The 21,440-nt window shown below is 50.0% G+C and overlaps 1 protein-coding gene across 1 annotated transcript; it reads left to right on the forward strand.

Annotated features, from left to right (window-relative positions):
* The first annotated feature begins 10,866 nt into the window (after nt 1-10,866).
* LOC136524091 (uncharacterized) lies at nt 10,867-11,208 on the forward strand. The gene has a single exon (XM_066517566.1). It carries the CDS (start codon nt 10,867-10,869, stop codon nt 11,206-11,208), a length of 342 nt encoding a protein of 113 aa, XP_066373663.1.
* The last annotated feature ends 10,232 nt before the right edge of the window (nt 11,209-21,440 follow it).

Genomic DNA, 21,440 nt, shown 5'->3' on the forward strand with positions numbered 1-21,440 from the left:
CATCGTCTTTGTCTTCGTCTTTGCTTCTCCTCAGTGCCGCTACCCAGTTTTGCTCGCCGGTAAAAATTCACCGTCGATAATGCTCCACCGTCCAATAGCTCTCTCCACTAGCTTCGCCTTGCCCCTGCGCCTCGATTGAGCCCAGCCTAGCTACTGCTACCGGCCGGAATCGCCTTGTTCGCCGGAACGCCGTCGCGACGTCAGTGCGAGCCGCCGTGACCGTCGCCATCGTCTGCAGAAGCCTCCAACGCATCTCGGCTTCATCTAGTTAGCCGCTCAAGTCATGGTGAGTCTCTTCGTGCCAAATCCAGCTCCATCTTGATCAGTTTTGCGCCGTTGCTGCCATTCCACCGTTGTGCCGTCGCGGTCAGCCATGTGCGTCGCTGGTTGCCGTGGGCAGGTCGGTCGGGGTCATCCCAGGCCACGCCAAGTCCACCTATCGGTGCGGCCGAGTCTGGCGATGATCTTGCGCCACCTCACCGCCATCTTTACTGCCTTGATTGGCCGACAACGTCGCTGCCGTGTTTTCTTGCGTGGCTCAGCTCAGGGAAGAAGACGATGGACCTATCGTGGGTGTTGAATGAAAAGTCAGTGATTATTTTAAATAGTGTTGTGATTTGTTATTTTTGTGTAGAATTAAATAGAGCTCCAAAAATTATGAAAATTTTTATGTGACATCTACGAGATGTAAAATATTTAGGAAAAATATTAAATGTTACTTTTCAGTACATTTTGAAGGTGATAAAAATTGCTCAAATTAATTAATAAATGAGTTTCCATATTTTTTCTAGGCTTAAATAATTATCCAAAAAATTATGAAAATTGTTTTGCCACTTAGTTATCATGGGATGAGTCTTCACAAAAATTTTGAGCTCATTTGGAGAAAATTGATTTATTTCATAATTTTGAATTAAATAATTAATTCATAAAGGTAAATAGTAAACCTTAATGATTTATGTTTTCTTTGAACTTTTGGATTGAGTGATAACCTTGGGTCATTAGTATAAAATGATTCTTGGTACTTAAAGTAAGTATTTGGGTTTATGAAAAAGTTTAGTTAGTTGTTGGCTTGTAACTGTACCGCGAAGGAAAGTTGTATTCAAGTTTTTAACTTTCGCATCCATCATCAAGCATCATGTTTTATATCTCGCATCATATTAAACATGGCATTGTTACTACGTGTAGTGAACGACAACGAGAACGTGGTAGTCAATCAAGTTGTGGAGGAGGTTGCTCCGTCTGTTGAGCTCGGATTTGATATCGGTGGAACGTCTCCAGAACTGGACTTTTCCGTTAACCAAGGCAAGCCCCGGATGCATTTAAACCTACCTTGTGTTTTACAAATTTATATCGCTTTTGCTTTTCAATACTACATTAAGTGATTAGGAGTTGAGTGAAAACCTAATTGGTGCATTACCAACCTTGTTTTTCCATATCAACCTTGTTACCCGTTTCAATCCGAGGATACTTATTATGCTTAGCCATGCTTAGAACGATAAAAGTTGGGTGATCACCGGTCACCTACGAGATATAAATGGATTTTTGGTTACGGTCGGTTGTTCATGTTATCATGAGATATGATCATGTGGAGTAATAAATCTAGACTAGGCGGACTCGGTGTATGGGAGCCACAAGACATGGAGGTCTTGTGAGCGGGCTCTTTCCGCCTGTGTCGATTAAGGTCCGTCCGTTGTTGAATTGCATGAGGTGAGACTTTGTAGTACTAACCACATACTCCGGTAAGCCTTAACTTGGCTATTCTATTACGAGAATGGCTACTCGCGCACTGGGAGTGGAGAGATGGCGGGAATAGCGTGTACCCACGTGGCAATGGGCTGGATTGGTGGAGTACTGTATTCTCGGGTGGCACGGACCCGTTCTTGTTTTAGAGGACCTGAGGGTAGGTTGATATATGTAAGTCGGGGACCTGCATATGTCGTGTGGTCTAGAATTCCTAGCTGGGTTTTAATCGGTTCGAATCGTCGTTGCTCCTTGGTTATGGAGACTCAACTCACTGTTCATCATCATAGTTTAATAACTGGAACTTGAGTAAGGTTTGAGAAAGTGTTGGATATGAAGTTTCATGATCTCATTACGGATCATGTCAGCTTTGTATATGATCTTTTTGAAGATAAAATGTTGATATAAAGAATCTTGTTAGAGAGCTTTTACGCAAAAGATCTTTGTTCATTGCTAAAGCCTTACCTTGAATCCCTAAGCCTACATTCCTGAGCCTTATCAGTTTTTATTTCGGTTAAGTCTTGTTGAGTACTTTTGTACTTAGGGTTTGTTGACCCTTGTTGTAGGTGAGCCTCATGGGCAGGTCTGTCTTGGACCGTGCTACATGACTGTTGTCCAAATCGAAGATGATAAGTAAATGTGTGACCCTTGGGCAGGGTACTTAAATTGCGTGTTTGGTTTTATGTTATTAATGCCACTCCACTACTATGGTTTGTAATAAGTATCGAACTTAGTTTGTAAGGCTTGAAACAACTGTTTTGTAAACTAAGTTATTATAAGACTTACGCTATTTTTACTCTGATGTAAATATTTGAATAAACTATTGTAATACTGCAATGACTCTGTAATGGGATCCTACTCGGAAATTGTGGATGATTCAGGGTTCTCTGAGGACACCCGACAGTCTTCTTAAGTTACCGGGAACATATGCATAATCGCCAGAGGTCATTGGACAGTGACAGGCGCATGTGGACCCTATAATTTAGGAGGTTCTGCCACAAGCCATCTTCTCATCATCATCATCATCCCATGATTCATCTTCTTCACTTGATGTTTCTTGCTTAGCTCTGCCCTTGGATGATGTTGCCTTGAATGCCACACTCTTCTTCTTCTCATCCTTCTTCTCATCTTTCTTCTCCTTCTTTTCTTCCTTCTCATCTTCATCTCTATATGTATCATCGGTCATGATGTCTCCCAACACTTGGTTTGGTGTCATGGTGTCCAAACCACTCCTTACTAGAATAGTGACCAATGTGCCAAATCTTGAAGGTAAGCATCTCAAGAACTTGTGGGAGAAGTCCTTGTCCTTCACCTCTTCTCCAAGTGCTTTGAGATCATTGATAAGCACTTGAAGCCTATGAAACATCTCCGGCACACTCTCATCCTCCTTCATCTTGAAGCTTGCAAACTTCTCCTTGAGAATGTAAGCCTTTGCACCTTTCATGGCTTGAGTACCCTCAAATGATTCCTCCAACTTCTTCCATGCCTCATGAGCCATCTCAATATTCTTGATTTGCTCAAATGTTCTCTCATCAATTGCATCATGAATAGCACTTAGAGCAATGTCATTGTTTTGGAGAAGCACTTCTTCAGCCACGGTGGAATTCTCTGGATCACCCATCTCAATTTTGGTTTCTACCACCTTCCACACCTTTCTATTGATTGACTTGATGTGTGTGGTCATCTTTGACTTCCAATAAGGATAATTTGTGCCATCAAATTTGGGTGGCTTCTTGGTGTTGTTGATTTGAGCCATTTTAACAATGAAGGTTGTTAAGCCTCAAATAATAGTGACCTCGGCTCTGATACCACTTGAAAGGTCCTAATGGCTAGAGGGGGGTGAATAGCCTAATAAAAATTTCTACAACAACACTTAACAAAAAGGTTAGACAATTATGAGGCGAAGCAAGAGAAGCGCTAGCCTACTCAAAATGTAAGCCACCTACCACAATTCTAGTTTAGATAGTCTCTATTCACACAATAGCTATGACACTACCCTATGTTAGTGTGCTCTCAAAGGCTAACTAAAGAGCCACATCAACCAAGCAAGCAAGCTCTCACAACTAGCTACACTAAAGAGCTTGTCAACTAGTTTGCGGTAAAGTAAAGAGAGTGATCAAGAAGGTTATACCGCCATGTAGATGAAGGAACCAATCAATCACAAGAGTGAATAACAATGAACACCAATCACCTCGGAATCAAAGGATGAACACAATGATTTTTACCGAGGTTCGCTTGCTTGCCGGCAAGCTACTCCTCGTTGTGGTGATTCACTCACTTGGAGGTTCACGCGCTAATTGGCATCACACGCCAAACCCTTAATAGGGTGCCGCACAACCAACACAAGATGAGGATCACACAAGCCACAAGCAATCCACTAGAGTACCTTTTGGTGCTCCACCGGGGAAAGGTCAAGAACCCCTCATAATCACCACGATCGGAGCCAGAGACAATCACCAACCTCCGCTCGACGATCCTTGCTGCTCCAAGCTATCTAGGTGGTGGCAACCACCAAGAGTAACAAGTGAATCCTGCAGCAAAACACGAACACCAAGTGCCTCTAGATGCAATCACTCAAGTAATGCACTTGGATTCTCTCCCAATCTCACAAAGATGATGAATCAATGATGGAGAAGAGTGGGAGGGCTTTGGCTAAGCTCACAAGGTTGCTATGTCAATGCAAATGGCCAAGAGTATGAGCTACAGCCAGACATGGGGCTTAAATAGAAGCCCCCACGAAATAGAGCCGTTATACCCCTTCACTGGGCATAACGTGGGCTGATCGGATGCTCTGGTCAGCTGACCGGACGCTGAGCCCCCAGCGTTCGGTCGCTCGCAGTCAGCCACGTGTCCTAACTTAAACGGTCATCAGTCTTGACCGGACACTGCGCTTGAGTTGACCGAACGCTGAACACCTAGCGTCCAGTCATTTACAGTAAGGTTCCAAAACCGACTTTTGCCGACCGGACGTGTTCGGTCACACTGTGACTTCTTACTGTGCTAACCGACAATATGACCGAACGCAGCCCTTCAGTGTCCGGTCGCTGAGCGACCCAGCGTTCGGTCCTTTGACCGACGCCAGCATCTTTGCGACCAACTCCATTTCACCTCTAACTTCTTCACCCTTGCTCAAATGTGTCAACCACCAAGTGTATCACCTTGTGCATATGTGTTAGCATATTTTCACAAACATTTTCAAGGGTGTTAGTTCTCCACTAGATCCTAAATGCATATGCAATGAGTTAGAGCATCTAGTGGTACTTTGATAACCGCATTCCTGATACGAGTTTCACCTCTCTTAATAGTACGGCTATCAAACCTAAATGTGATCACACTCTCTAAGTGTCTTGATCACTAAAACAAAATGGCTCCTACAATTTATACCTTTGCCTTGAGCCTTTTGTTTTTCTCTTTCTTCTTTTCAAGTCTAAGCACTTGATCATCACCATGGCATCACCGTCGTCATGTCATGATCTTCATTTGCTTCTCCACTTGGAATGTGCTTCCTATCTCATGATCACTTGATAAACTAGGTTAGCACTTAGGGTTTCATCAATTCACCAAAACCAAACTAGAGCTTTCACCACCACCATCCAACCTCTCCACTCCGCTGGCCTCGACGTGATCGCCGAGGTGCTTGAGGAGCTACAGCTGCACATGCCGAAGGCCCATGCCCTCGGGAACGACCAGCTCCTCGGCTTCGATTACGGGAGGCTCGAGCGCTAGCTCGGTGCCTTCATGGGACCCCAACCGTCCCGAGAGGACCTGGGCCACCTCACCTTCTCGTTCGCCAACATCATGACATAGCTTGCTGGAGGAGAGCCGCTCTCCCTGGAATACCTCATCCGGAGCGCCTCGACAATGCTCCCGTTCGGCCTACACAACGACGTAGAGACTGTTGGCCACCTTGTGGCACAATGCACTCCCCATCCCCTATGAACGGCGAGGTCATGGGGATGACCGAATATGTCATGGAATCTTTCCATGACCTCCTCGTAGGAGAGTTGGAGACGCCCTCCAACTCTGACTCTAGTAGGGGGAGCCATCACCCCTCGCGTGAAGGTTTCATGGTAGGTACCCCCATGGGATATGTCGAAAGCATCCAAGAGGGAGAGGCTACCCCAACAAACAACCTCAATGATGAGGTCGAGGGGGATGCAGGGGCCTGACCTCACCTGTGGGTAGAGCAGCTGAAGGCCCAGCACTAAGAGCTTGAGGAAACATGACTCTAGCTTGAGCAGGAACACTCAAAACTCAAGCGAGAGATCGAGCGCCACAGAGTCGGCGGGCGCACGTGCACCGTTGCCCGTGATGTGAATTGGAGGATCATTGAGGACAATGAAGCCCTCCCACACTTCACCTGGGCAAGCCAGAACATCGCTGCTGTGGTGGCCTTACTCTAGGGGCTTCTGGGGCTAGCGACATCTGGGGATCGTCGGGCCCATTGTGAGATTCGCATGCTAGTCGAGCGTGCGGCGGCACAGTAGTCCAAGAGCTCGTTGTCCCGATGACATGAGCTTGACGCCATCCAGCACACGCCCTTAGAGCAACCCGACAAGGATGTGTCAATCCACCAGATGCGGTAAGGTGGTAGGCCACACACCGTGGTCCCAGTGCATGAACGTCTTAGCCTCCACCATGACGCGCGCGACACCCTCGACGCCCGCAGGTGTACCTATGGTGATGCAAGGGAGGAGGCTAGCCATGCCTACCTCCCTTGTCATGGCAGATGCTATGATAGCGGCGAGGACTGAAGCCTAAGCCCTGACTTGCTAGGACCTTAGGCCTTTGGCCGACACATCCTCAACACCGTCTTCCCAATGCGGTATCGACCGTTGACCAATATCCCAAAATACTCTGGGGAAACGAACCCTAGACTATGGCTCGAGGATTATCAGCTTGCTCGCCAAGCTGGTGGAGTGGATAGTGATGATTTCATTATCCGCAACCTTCCATTGTTACTGGCCGATTTGGCGCGAACGTGGTTGGAACACCTTCCGCCCAACCGAATCCAAAGTTGGGCGGACCTAAAAGAGATCTTTGTGGAAAACTTCTAGGGCACACACACACACCCTAGGAACCCATTGGATCTCAAGAACTACAAACAGAAGTCCGGGGAAACTCTTCATGGGTACATCCGGCGCTTCTCCCGGTAGTGCAACGAGCTACCCAATGTCGCCGATGCCAATGTCATAGGAGCTTTCCTGTCTGGGACCACCTGTGAGTCCCTAGTTCACAAACTAGGATGTAAGGGCCCGCAAACCACCAAGGAGCTCCTCAACATCATCTCCAGCCATGCCTCGGGCGAGGAGGCAGTCGGAGCGATTTTTGACCGCCTCAAAGGCAAGGCAAAGCGGGATGAGGACGCCGGCGAAGGCGCCTCCAATCGTGTCAACAAAAATAAGAACAAGCAGTGATGCTAGGGCTCGCTCATGGCCACCACCGACAGCAAGGGGGGTCAGAAGCCCACCAAGGGTACCCTGGACCACTTCAAGAAGCTGCTCGAAGGGCCATGCCCAAACCACGCTTTCCCCATCAAGAACCTATACAAGGACTGTGTCCTCATGAAGTGGTTCTTGTCCGAAGGCTCCAACAAAGGGGAGCATAGGAAGGAGCCCAAGCCGGCCACAGACGACGGCGAGGGGAAGGATGGTAGATGTCTAATGCTGGATGGCTGCCTCATGATCTTCGGAGGGTCAGCGGCCTATGACTCCAAGCGCCGCTAGAAGCTTGTGCGTCACGAGGTCTATACAGCTAAACCAGCCATGCCTTCTTTCCTCCGATGGTCGGAGTCTACCATAACCTTTGATTGGACCAACCACCTGGAAAGTGTCCCTCCACCAGGAAGATATCTGCTCGTGGTCGACCCGATCATCGGCACGAAGCAGCTCACCAAGGTGCTGATGGATGGAGGCAGCGGCCTCAACATCATGTATGCTAAAATGCTCAACACCATGGGCATCCACCGATCGCACATCTGACCGACCAGGGCGCCTTTCCACGGCATCATACCTAGAAAGCAGGCCATGCCACTTGGGTAGATCAATCTACCTGTCACCTTCGGGAATCCGACCAATTATAGGACAAAGACTCCTACTTCGAGGTGGTCGGGTTCCATGGGACCTACCATGCCATCCTGGGACATCCATGCTACGCGAAGTTCATGGCTATCCCCAACTACACCTATCTAAAGTTGAAGATGTTGGGTCCATGTGGGGTCATCACCATTGGGACCTCCTTCCAGCACACCTATGAGTGCGAGGTCGAGTGCAACGAACACGCTGTGGCAATTGTCGCCTCCAAGGAGCTTGCGGCCATCAGGGAAGAGGCCATCGAAGAAGCACCCGACCCCAAGCGGTCGGCCGAGTCTTTCAAACCTATAGAAGGCGCCAAAGAGGTCCTCACAGACCCTAGTGGCTCTGAGGGCAAAGTAGTGTGCATTGGCACCAAGCTTTCCTCCGAATAGGAAAGCGCACTTGTCAACTTCCTCCACACCAACAGACATCTTTGCATGGAGACCCTTGGACATGCTAGGCATTCCGAGAAAAGTCGTCGAGCACTCCTTGAAGATCAGGCTAGGCTCCAAGTAGATGAAGCAGCGCCTACGTCGCTTCAATGAGGAGAAACGCAGGGCCATCGGTGAGGAGATTGCAAAAGCTTTTGGCGGTCGGGTTCATCAAGGAAGTATACCACCCTGAGTGGTTAGCCAATCTCGTTATTGTATGAAAAAAGAATGGGAAATGGAGAATGTGTGTTGACTACATGGGTCTCAACAAAGTGTGTCTAAAGGATTCATTTCCTTTGCCACGCATAGACCAAGTAGTCAACTTGACCTCAGGGTGCGAAGCCCTTTGCTTCCTTGATGCGTACTCCGGGTACCATCAAATCACGATGAAAGAGTCTGACCAGCTCATGACATCTTTTATCACCCCATTCGGATCGTTCTGCTATGTCACAATGTCGTTTGGCCTGAAGAACGTGGGGGCTACGTACCAATGCTACATGCTCAAGTGTTTTGAGAATCTCATCGGGTGGACCATTGAGGCCTACGTAGATGACATCATGGTCAAGTCCAAATGGGCTAACCAGGTCATGGATGACCTAGAGCAGACCTTCATGAAACTCTAAGCAAACCTCATTAAGCACAACCCCGAGAAGTGCATTTTCGAGGTCCCAAAGGGTATGCTGCTGGGTTTTATCGTCTCCGATCGTGGCATCGAAGCCAACTCAGAGAAGATCACATCCATCATGAGGATGGGCCCGATTCAGAACATAAAGGGGGTATAACGAATTACAGGGTGCCTTGCCATGCTCAGCCGCTTTATCTCGTGCCTCGGCGAATGAGGTCTCTCCCTCTATCGGCTTCTAAAAAAGGCCGACCGTTTCGAGTGGACGCCCAAGGCCTAGGAGGCACTTGACAAGGTCAAGCAGCTCCTGACGAAGGCCTCGATTCTAGCCCCTCTGACCGATGGGGAACCACTTCTGCTCTACATTGGGGCCACCACGTAGGTGGTCAGCACTGCCCTAATGGTAGAGCGAGAAGAAGAGGGACACGCCCTCAAAGTACAGCATCCCATGTACTTCATTAGAGAGGTCTTGTCCGATTCTAAGACTCGCTACCCCTAAATCCAGAAACTCCTATACACTGTCCTTATCGCCAAGAGGAAGTTGTGTCACTACTTCGAGTCGCATCCGGTGACGGTTGTGACATCCTTCCCTCTCGATGAGGTCATCCAAAACTGGGATGCCATGGGAAGAATCACGAAGTGGGCACTCGAGCTGTTGGGTCAAGGCATTTCGTATGCCCCCTAGACAGCCATCAAGTCCCAAGTGCTGGCTGATTTCATTGTAGAGTGGACCGAGATCCAAATGCCGCCAGCAGTCATCGACCAAGAGTATTAGACGATGTACTTTGATGGATCGCTGATGAAGAAAGGCGTTGGTGCGGGGTTGGTCATCTTTTCGCCCCTTGGGATACGCATGAGGTACACAGTTTGCATCCATTTCCCCTCCTCCAACAATGTGGCTGAATATGAGGCACTCATCAATAGCCTACGCATAGCCATCGAGTTGGGTATCCAACGGCTTGACGTCTGGGGCGACTCCTAGCTGGTCATCGACCAAGTCATGAAGGAATCAAGCTACCACAATGCCAAGATGGTTGCGTATTGCCAAGAATTCCGCCAGCTGGAGGACAAGTTTGACGGTCTTGAGCTCAATCACATCCCAAGGCGTCTCAACAAGGCGGCCGACGTGCTAGCAAAAATGACATCCAGTCGAGAGCCGGTGCCGACGTGTGTCTTTGCCAGCGATCAGTACAAACCCTCAGTCCACTATGAGGAGCCAGAACAGACCGGTGATAGGCCACCTGCCCTGGGCTCAGGGGCTAATCAGTTGTTGGCTCCATCTGACCCTGGAGTCATGGAGCTTGACGAGGATCCAGCGATAGAGCCTGACCCTCTGGCCAACTAGAGGATGCCTTACCTCGACTACCTCCTCCGTGAGGCGCTGCCGATAGACAAAATGGAGGCTCGGTGGCTCGCGCGTTGTGCCAAGTCCTTTATCGTCATTAAGGGTGAACTCTATAGGCAAAGCCACACTAGGATCCTACAGCGCTGCATCCCCATCGAACATGGGAAGCGTTTGCTGAGTGATATCCATGGTGGGGTCTGCGGGCACCATGCCGCACCTAGGACCCTGGTCGGAAACATGTTCCGACAAGGCTTCTACTGGCCAACCATAGTAGCCGATGCTGAACAGATTGTGTGCACCTGTGAAGGGTCTCAATACTATGCTCAGTAGACCCACCTATCGGCCCAAGCACTCCAAACGATCCCTATCACATGGTCGTTCATGGTCTGGGGGCTCAATCTGGTTGGATCACTTGGCGGCTATACAAAGTGGATAGAGGCTCGACCGATCTCCGTGATCAAGTCTGAGCAAGCCGTGCTATTCTTCATTGATATCGTCCATCATTTTGGGGTCCCGAACTCCATTATCATGGACAACGGCACATAGTTCACCGGAAAAAAGTTCCTCCAATTCTGCGATGAATACCACATCAGTGTCGATTGGGCCGCCGTGGTGCACCCCCGCAAGAACGGGCAAATCGAGCGCACGAACGACATGGTCCTCCAAGGCCTCAAGCCTAGGATCTTCAACCGGTTGAACAAGTTTGGCAGACGATGGGTCATGGAGCTTCCCATGGTGCTCTGGAGCCTAAGGATGACCTCCAGCCGGGCCACCAGCTACACACCATTCTTCATGGTCTACGGTTCTGTGGCTATCCTCCTAACTGACATCGATTATGGAGCACCGAGGGTCAGGGCGTATGACAAACAGGGAGCCAAGGCATCCCTCAAGGATGCCATGGACAAGCAAGATGAACTGCGCAACATTGCCCTCCTCCGCTCGGCCAAGTACCAGCAAGTGTTGCATCGGTACCACAGCCGTCAAGTGCAGGGTTAGGCCTTCAACATCGAGGACCTAGTGCTCTGCCTCATCCAAAGCAACAAGAACCGCCAAAAGCTCTCTCCACCGTGGGAGGGACCGTATGTCATTGCGAAAGTGCTCCAACCAGGCACCTACAAGCTCAGGACCATCGACGGCAAAGTCCTTGTCAATGCCTAGAACATCAAACAGCTACGTCGCTTTTACCTTAATTTACATATGCTTTCTCTTATCAGTTTCGCTATCAACCCCTTGATCTTTAGTGACACCTGACCCAGCAACGGTAGGGGGTTGGGCCTCACTCTGGGGCTGATAAGAGCATATCTATTCGATAGACATTCTCTATGCCTGACTCTTTCTCACGTTAAGACCTAGAAGCGAGGGTCGTGGAAACAAACGCTGAGTAAAACTAGTCGGACTGTAAGAAACCTATGCCCCAGCGGCGATGATGTTTTGGCTCACCAGCATGATCAGAGTTTTTTCCCGCACCCTGAGCTTCTTAAGCCTTAACTACAGAAAGAGTCAAAACGCATTTAAGAGTATATCCACCGAGAAAACATTCATTGTGCCTAACCCTCTCTCGTTAAGATCTAGAAGCAAGGATTGCGGAAACAAATACTGAGTAAAACTAGTTGGACTGCAAGAAACCTATGCCCCAGCGGCTACGGCGTTTTTGCTTACCAGCATGATCAGAGTTTGTTCACCCATACCTCGAGCTTTACGGCCTTAATGACAGAAAGGGTCGGAATGCATTAACCTTTTTATACAAAAAGGGGAGAAGGGCTAAAAATCTGGTTGGCCATAACAAAATTTAAGAACTTGTCCACTTATTACGAGTTTGCCGCCTGGCTTATTTGCCTAACTAATTTCTTTTGGGGGGACGGTCTCATCGTCTATCTCCATAGGTAAGTCCTATGCCAGTGGGTCACCCAAGTCAACTAGACAGCTCAGGCTGCTGCCGAAAGACGGGTAAGGAGCAGTAGAATGCCCCATGTGGGTTATGCTGACTGCATCATGAACAATGGACCCAGATTCCACTCAGACATATCTAGTAAGAGCTCCCCAAACCCGTCACTCGAGCCATTGAGGTAAGTCCTGTGCCAGCGGGTCACCCAAGTCGATCGAACGGCTTGGGCTACTGTCAAGAGACGGGTAAGGACCAGTAGGATGCCCCATGCGGGTTATGCCGACCATGTCACGAACGACAGACCCGCATTCCACTCGAACATATCCGGTAAGAGCTCCCTGAACCCGTCACACAAGCCATCGAGGTAACTTTACCAACACTCATTTTACTTTTCTGGTGCATGAGCATTCATTCATCCATTCTCATACATCCAAGCATCGCATATGCAATTATTGCATCACAATGCTTTGTGTCACGACACAAAGTGATAGTCGTCTCATTCAACATGAGTGACAATCGACCGGGGTTCGAAGGTTGGCCCACGAAGGGCTTGAGGCCACCTCACATCAAACAGAGCTAGGGGAGAAAACGCAGATGAGCCCCAGCGACCTTTGCTCGACCCGCTCAGAAGTGGACAGGGTCATCTCAACCTTCTTGTTCGATCCTAACCTCGAGCCATGCCCACAGAACCTCCATCGAGGAGAGGCCAGCGGGCCACCTGAATTGGTCTCTGGAATGACTCGGGCATCTACCAGGAGGCGGGTTAAGGAGTAGTGGAATGCCACATGAGGGCTATGCCAACCACATTATGAACGACGGACCTAGATTCCACTTGGACATACCCATTAGCGAGCTCATCGAGCGCGACACTCGAGCCATCGAGGCAAGTGACGTTAGCTCAACCCCTTCGGTTGTGGAAACCGCGGACGGGGTGATGATCACAAGGCGAGCTGACCCCTCGATCAGACCCCTACAATGCACGGGGGCTCGAGGGAAGTTGGACTCGTAAGGAGACCAAACACATGGTCATATAACAATGGCTCGGATCCTAGGGAGGGGATACATACAAAAAGTAAGAATAACATTTCTGAAACAAAAAACGCTTTCCCCTACCAGTTTCGCTATCATCTCCTCAATCTTTAGTGAAACCTAACCTCAGCAATGGCAAGGGGTTGGGTCTCACTCGGGGGCTGATAAGGGTATACATATACCCTTTCTAAAATACTCACCATGCCTGACCCTTTCTCACATTAAAAACTAGAGGCAAGGTTTTGAGGAAACGAACGCCGAGAAAAACTAGTCGGACTGCAAGAAACCTACGCCCCAGCGGCTATGGCACTCTTACTTACCAGCATGACTAGAGTTTCCCGCCCACACCTTGAGCTCTACAGTTGTAACAATAGGAAGGGTCAGAATGCATTAACCCCTTTTTACATATAAAAAGGAGAAAGAACAAATTTGTTCAAACGAAAAAATAAGCTTGTTTAGACGAAATAGAAGGGTTGGAAGTTGTCTGCTTATTACAAGTGCACCGCCTAACCTATCTAACTAAACTAGTCCCTTGAGGGGATGATCTCACCCTCTATCTTGGCGAAAAGGTCATGCGCCAAGGGGCCACCTCCTTCTCAATGTCGTCTAGCTCGGCGTCGGTATAGATGGGCACGAAGCCTTGGCTCATCATCGCTAGATCAATGTTCTCATAATGAGAATGGGTAATCATGAACGATTGGTGAATGCCAAAGTGAAGCGCGCTCCTTGCCACATCCTGTGCTCGGTCCGTGATCCGGGTAGCGCGAACTATGAGCGAGCTTGTCTTCTGCTCTGGGGCCAGCTCAAGCTCCTTGCAGACCAGTTGAACGGTGATGCATAGGTTGTTATGTTCATCGCTCTCCTTCTAGAGGGTGTCCTTCACCACACTGAGCTCCTTCTCTAGGCTGCGGCTCTTCACCACCTCTGCCCTGAGCTTGTCATCGAGACCTACCCAAGTCACGTATCGACCATGTCAAAAGGCTTACCATGGATTCCAGGGAGAAAGACAGCAAGGGAAACTAGGGACTTACTGTCCACATCCACCCAAAGGTTGCGCACCTCATCATGCTACCGGGTCACCTCGGCCTCCAAGCATCGTTCCTCTTCTTGGCGTTGCCCGACCTTCGTGGCGAGCCTAGCAAACACGCCCTCGGTTACAACCTTTAGGTCCCTCTCTCCCTAGAGCTCATTCTTGAGGTGGCCGATCCACTGCTGAGCGACGGCACGCTCCTGGCGAGCCAGCTCAGTCGCTGTGCGGACCTCCACCATGGCCCGGAGCAAATTGTCCTGCTCCTTCCATAGCCATTTGGCCTCCACGGTGTCCATGTGCACCCTCTAGATCAGGGCCACGAGCTTCTCCTCGGCCTCACGGGCGTCATCGTGAGTGTCCTTCTCCCTAACTCAGAGGTCGGCCACCTCCTGGGCGGCAGGAGCAAGCTCGACCACCTCCTGATAGGTGGTAGCGAACTGTGCGGTTAGCCCCTTACTCCACCATGTCTCCACAGCAAGGAACTGGGACTTCTCCAGATTGTGGGCCATAAGGATCTACAAAGAAGACAAGACTTAGAGGCCTAGAAGGAGAACAAAGGATAGGAAGCACGGTCATATCATACCTGGCCAACCGAGATGACAATGTCGCGCATCAAGCTCAACATGGTGGTCAGGGTGCGAATCACGTCCCCAACCTCCATGTGGATGCTCCCCCATTCCCTCTCCTCTGTCGCTTCATCAAGGGCAGCCACCAGGAGCAGAGACCGAGATGTCCCCGCGCCGACCTCAAGCAGCGCCGACCTCTCTAGTGGTGGCAGCTCCTCTAGAGTGGCTCCTCTAGCGATGGAGGGGCAGGTGACGTGGACACGGACACTTGACCTATCTCCACATCTGTGAAGGATGACTCAGGTGCGTCCCCTTCCATCCACCCAGCCGCAGACATAGCCACCTACATGAACAATGGCTATGGCCATGCCACCTTCGCCTACGATGTCGAGGACACGACCAGCCACGCCGCACCTACCATGGGCACCCTAGACGTGCCCTCCCCCGATGCAGCCATCAGCTACGCCTCCCCAGTCAACACCGTGGCCGCCCCAATGCCACTCGCGCTCACCACTAGCACGGTGCTAGCTGGCTCCTGGCATGTTTGCTTGAGGAGGATCTTCTTCGGAGCGAGCCGCAGGAGAGTCCCACGTCCTCCGACGCTGCAAGGGACATGGCGGTCAGTTCGCAGCAAAAATTCATTAGGACAAAAGGATGACAAAAACTCTTGACTCACCTTGATGCCATCATATGAGGATGTTTTGGGGGCGGCTTGCCTAACCCCAACTGCTCCTCATCGGCACGTTGCCACTTCGAGCCCTCCCTCAGCTTGGAGGGCTTGGACACATCAAAACGGCCGCCTCCTGCCGACTCCGAAAGCGCCACTGAGGGCTCGAATAGAGCAGGGCAACCTGTTTCTGTCGGCTCTAGGGCCACCATCGAAGGTCTGGACGAGGCAGGGCGGTTCATTTCTGCTGGCTCTAGGGGCGCGTCCTCCCTCTCCTGCCTTGCAACATGCCACGGGAAGGGCCTCGCCCATGGCGAAGGTGGGTCCTCATCCCCAGTGGCTAGATCATCCCTCGAGATGGGAAACATGGAGCCATCATCTTCCTTATCCTCCTCTTCTTCTTCTTCCTCCTCTTCTTCCGATGAGCCTTGACGCCGCTTCCCTTGCTGCAACTTCGCTCGCTGCTTTGACCGTCATTTCTTCTCCTCATCGTCCTTCTTTTTCTTCCACTACTCATCCACGGCATGGTTCATCGCCCTCATGGCTATGTGCTCTAGCAACGGCATGACGGAGTCCTAAAAGACTAACCCCACCGGTAGCTCAATGAAGCCCATGTCTGGCCACATCATGGGATGCCCCGAGATCGAGAACACGGCGTCGGCCTCCCCCATCGCCTCCTTGATATGCTACGTGACCTTGCTGTTGTGGAGTAGCCCCTGGGCAAGCGTCGTCCCAATGAGCTATGCGTCGTGCATCATATCGAATAGCGGGAGGATGCGTGCCATCAGAGGCGCCACCCTCCTCACATGATACCCCCGATGACGCTAGCCCCACGGAGGTTGTGGGTCTTCAGGAATGTGATGGCCTCGAGGAGGTCATGCGTCCTCTTCTTCTCCTTGATGGGTGGCCCCCATAGCCATGACGACGGAACCTCTTCGATCAAATGCCTAGAGAAGACAGGCAAGGGTACAATAGGGTCATCCTTCAGGTAGAAACAATGTGAGTGCCACCCCTTGTTGGATCTAGAGAGCTGGCAGGGCATGTACTCGGCTGCCCGCTGCCCCCAAAGGTGCATGCCCACGCATCCCATCGGCACCGGGGTCTCCCGACCTCTCTCCTTCTTCTTCATCAAGGAGATGGAGAAGAAATATCTCCAGAGCTCGAAGTGGGGCTCGATCCCAGGTACCCCCAGGATCCCATTGGGGTTCAAGTGTTGTAGCTTGATCGGATAATGGTGCAACAGACCCCGGAAGAACGAGTGAGGAGGGACCGCGAGTCTATGCTCATGGAAGAGCGCAAAGGAGATGACATAGCCGTCGAGCGGTGCTGGCGCCTCCTCATGGCCGGGCACAAGCCACTCCACTACATCGATCCTCTTGTGAAGAAGACCACGCTTGATGAGGCCCTCCATGCGCGCATAGGTAACATCAGAGCGATGCCACGAATCCATGGAGGATGGAGGTGGCTACGGAGAAGCAAAGGCGGCGATGGAGGAGTGGAGGCTATAGATCTAGGGCTCCGGTGGTGGACTAGCAAGCACGGCAGATCCGAATGGTGGCAGTGGAGAAACAGAGAAGGTAAGGCTGTGGTTTTGGTGTAAAGAAACATTAAGGGGAAGGCCGCTATTTATAAGGCGGAGCAGGGTGAGAAGGCGAACCATCTGCCTAGATTCACGCACCCACTGCACCATGTCATGTCACCTCCCTCCAAAGATTGTGCACATGCAATCTCTATTCGCGCCCTCAAAGGACACGCTGGATGATGGTTTGCTCGTTCAATGGGCCAAGAACCATCACAGGTAAGAAAGGATCTAGAGCTAAAAATGTTCCAACGACCCATTTAGGACCAGGAGTTCAAAGGCTGGACAATCGATAGGTTCATAGATGCTCTAGCGCACCCTTAGAGCGAGGGGTAGAAAGGGATGGGCCCACTAAGCGGCTAGTACCCGGGCGCACGAGCGTCGTGGGCATCCTGGCCCACGTTCGAGTCTTGGTTGGTTCCCAGTCCATGGTTTTTCCTCAAAGAAAGGCAACAAGCCCTTAGAACCAGCCAAACGGACCCAAGAACTATATGGACTAGCCGCCAAGAGTCTGGAGTCGATCACCAGCTGACCCATGCTAGACCCCCGTGAACGGGAAGCCGGGGCCCCACTCGGACTAGCCCGTTAAATAGCTCACCGAGCACCATGTTTCGTCCATCATAAAGATGAGCAGACCCTTGACCAGACCCCTGCTGCACGTGGGGGCTCGAGGAAAGTTGGACTCGCAAGGAGACTGAACGCACGGTCATAGTACGATGACAGACCGATCGGATCCTAGGGACCAGAATCAAGAAAAATCTTTCCAACCTCCTGAATCCTACGGTTACATGCCCCAAAGAAGACTGATCGTCATAAAAGGGAACTGTCGCCCAACCATGACATGCCATGGGCTACAAAAAGAAGGCCAAGGCCCTTAGAGTCCTGTCCGAAAAAGACTCCAAAGGAGTATTCTACTCCTCCGCAAGCTCAGGGGCTACTGTCAGGTATCGATATTAGGGATACCCAAAGCAAGGAAGTTAGCGCCCATGCTGACTTCCTTGGATGGGGCAAGATGTATTAAAAAGTCTCGCCCGACCCCAAGGCCACGGGCACCATCTCGCCCGACCTCGAGGCCACGGGCTCCATCTCGCCTGACCCCAAGGCCGCGGGTTCCGTCTCGCCCGACCTCGAGGTCGTGGGCTCTATCTTGCCCGACCTCAAGGCTGCGGGCTCCGTCTTGCCCAACCTCGAGGCCATGGGCTCCGTCTCATCTGACCTCGAGGCAGCGGGCTCCATCTCACCCGACCCATCAGGTGCGGGCTGTGTCTCACCTGACCCCAAGGACGTGGGTTCCATCTCATCCGACGGAGACCCATACCGCCACCAACCACTCTAGGTCCAAGCATATGGGCCTGGGTCAAAACTCTAACATCAGGGAAGAGACTAGCAGGCCTTGATGTAAAACGTGGCCATGAGGGGCCATACCTAAGGATTCATATCAAGAACAGCGTCGGGCATGCCGGTGCTATTTTGCCTAACCCTCGCACGAACGCTGACAGGCGCTTCAGTTCACCATGACGTCCGCTGGGACAAAATGGAACGCCATGATCGGCAAATGATGCCTGCGCTTGGTGCTAGTGACGAATAGGGCCATGACATGGAGCCGTCCCTGTGGACATCTATAGGATCAGCGAGACCCACATGAAGGAGAAGGACCCGGCAATCCTGGAAGCCTTCCTCTCTCTCTCTCTCGTTCTTCTCCTTTTCCTCCACTATAACCCATGCTTCCCTTTCGCCTATAAAAGGGGAAGCAGGGTGCCCCATGAAAGGGGGGATCCAAATCCACATGAGACCAAACCACGAGATAGAAACACAAGAGCACGACACGAGTATATGGCTAAGCAGCGATCGATCTCTCAGCGCACGCTCACTCCTTTCACCATTGACTTGGGATCCTTTCCCTCTCTCACCTGTTTATAACCCCTACTGCAAACCAAGTGTCGTTAACATGAGCAGCAGCAAACTGGACGTAGGGACGTTCCCCCCAAACCAGCATAAATCCTTGTATCCTCCGAGCACACCATCCGAGCCAGACGCGTAAATACAAATTTACTCGTCGGTGGTCCAAAAACACCGACAAAAGGAATCCTCTCTGAGCCCACCAGGAGGTTTCCACACAAAAGTCATCTACCATCCATCGATCACCTACAATAGGGGGAATAAAACCCTGAGTACTCGATTATACTCAGCAAGACTTACCCGACAGGAGAAAAATAAAATACTCCAAGGATATGCAAGGCTTAATTGGCTTGTGGGTAATTGCATCTATGGAATCATTACTAAACGTGTGTCCTTATATTAAATTTTATTAGCAGTCATCATTAGTCCATTAACTATCCATTCTATGTAACCACCTATGCTACTTTCAAGCAGCAATCAAAACCATTTTACCATCTTTTATATTCCAGTTCTTACTACGGTGCTAGACCATAGCCAAGTCAATACCATCTCACAGAAATGGTGATTAGCGAATCAATGTATCCCAACTGGGTACCCCAAAACACACGCCTCGCTTGTACCCCATGCACAAATAAGACCAACCTGTTCCACTCCTATCAAGGGGTCCACGTCCCCGTCCAAACTTAGACTCCAAGCCCCCACACTTGTGACCCGATCCCAGTATGGTGCTTAGACCTCTACATTTCCCCGCCTTTAATCAGTCGGTCTGGAAAGAGCCGAAACCTGCAACAAGAGCGTAATGAGCATTCCTGCTCCCATAAGCAAGTATGTGCTTAGGATAATAAGTCTATGACCTGACTACCATCCATAGCAATGGACGGTCCTCAATCGACACAGGCGGAACAAATGCAATCCGAGCCTCGCTCGAATGCCTAACCAAGTCCAAACTCAAAGTACCTTTCCGCTCGGTCTCCAATTATCATCCATATATATTCCATGTGATAGTAATATAACAACAACAACAATATTTTTCCTATCTCTCGTGAGTGACAGGTAATCACTCGACTTCTACCGAATCCTATAGCATAGCCATCTACATGATTCTGACATACTAGTAGGACTCATAGGATAAGGATATATATATATATGTAAGTGGTTTTCATTCAACTCCTTAAAACTTAATGCACAAGCATAAATTAAAGTGCAAAATAATAGGGGTTATGTACCAGGGCTTGCCTGGGTAGGATATAACCAATAGTTAGCATTCCATTGTGGCGACACGATCATCCAGACGCCATCTTTTCTGCTACTCCGATCGACTCCATGATCCATCGTGATTCCTGTTATGACATTCGTGGATGCAGTGCAGAAACGTAAATAATCACAACAATCGCCACTCTAAAATATGATTACATTACTAAGCCAACGAGCTAGCTTTAATGACTAACGTACTAAGCTACGTACTCATGTTGTCGACAACGCGCTATTTTACCACAATATTTTAGTTATACCATTTCAAAGTATTTCTTTATTTTGTTTAATATATATATATATATATATATATATATATATATATATATATATATATATATATATATATTCGAACTAGGGCTCATTAGCTGTCCTAGCAAAATAATTATTCTGGAGCCGCAAAAATTACCGTAGGCGCCTAAAAATGTTATGATTTTGGTGTAAAAATTCCAGAGCCAACACTACTACCAATTTGCCACAGCAATTCTTACAAGTTTGTGTTTTTGCAATATTAAGTATTCAAATTAATTAGGTTACTCTTGAAAGTATTATGAAACTAGGTGAACAAAATATACTAGTAGATGGATCATAATTTTATGAACTTAACAAAATTGGTTTCACAATTTTTGGTTAACTACAAAAGTTTCTAATGAATTTTCAAGTTTGCTTTTAGCAATTAAATTAGGAAACGCTTTAGAAAAGAAAAGGGCCGGCGGCCACTTACTCGGCCCAGCAGCCCAACACGAGGCGTGGCCGCGCGCAACAGCTAGCCCAGCAACAGCCCAAGGTAGGGAAGCCCGCGTGCATGACCATTTTTGCAAAGGATGGCCTATACTCTTTGGAAATCAAACGATGCAGTGAGGTACTATTTCTCTAGACTAGGTCTTTGCACAAAACACCTTGGAAAGAGCTGCCTTCGCAATGGGGTGATTCCCGACGTGCCCGCGCGTGGCGGCGTGGCGTACCGGCGGCAACGGCGGCTGCACCGGTCGCGCTAGACTTACTGTGATAGCAACCACGAATAGACCACTACCTATGGCTAAACCCTCAGGGGTAGGTGGCGGTTAGAGGCTCGGTGGTGCACTGCCGAGAGCCGTAGTGGTGAGCGGCTAATCGCGATGGTGGCACGTCCATCCTGTTGACCTACGTTGCCATCGGAGGGAAGGGGTTAGCAAATAAGCACCAGTAGCTCACCGGAATTCGAGTTGTCATGGCGGCTGATGCAGAGGGGTGCCGAGATGGCCTGGCCATGTGCGACCGATCCGCGCAGCGGCGTTCCAAGCGCTGCACTGGCGCATCACTGCACTGATGGTGAGCTTCCT

Source organism: Miscanthus floridulus, chromosome 18 (assembly GCF_019320115.1).
Source record: "Miscanthus floridulus cultivar M001 chromosome 18, ASM1932011v1, whole genome shotgun sequence".
Lineage (NCBI taxonomy): Eukaryota > Viridiplantae > Streptophyta > Magnoliopsida > Poales > Poaceae > Miscanthus > Miscanthus floridulus.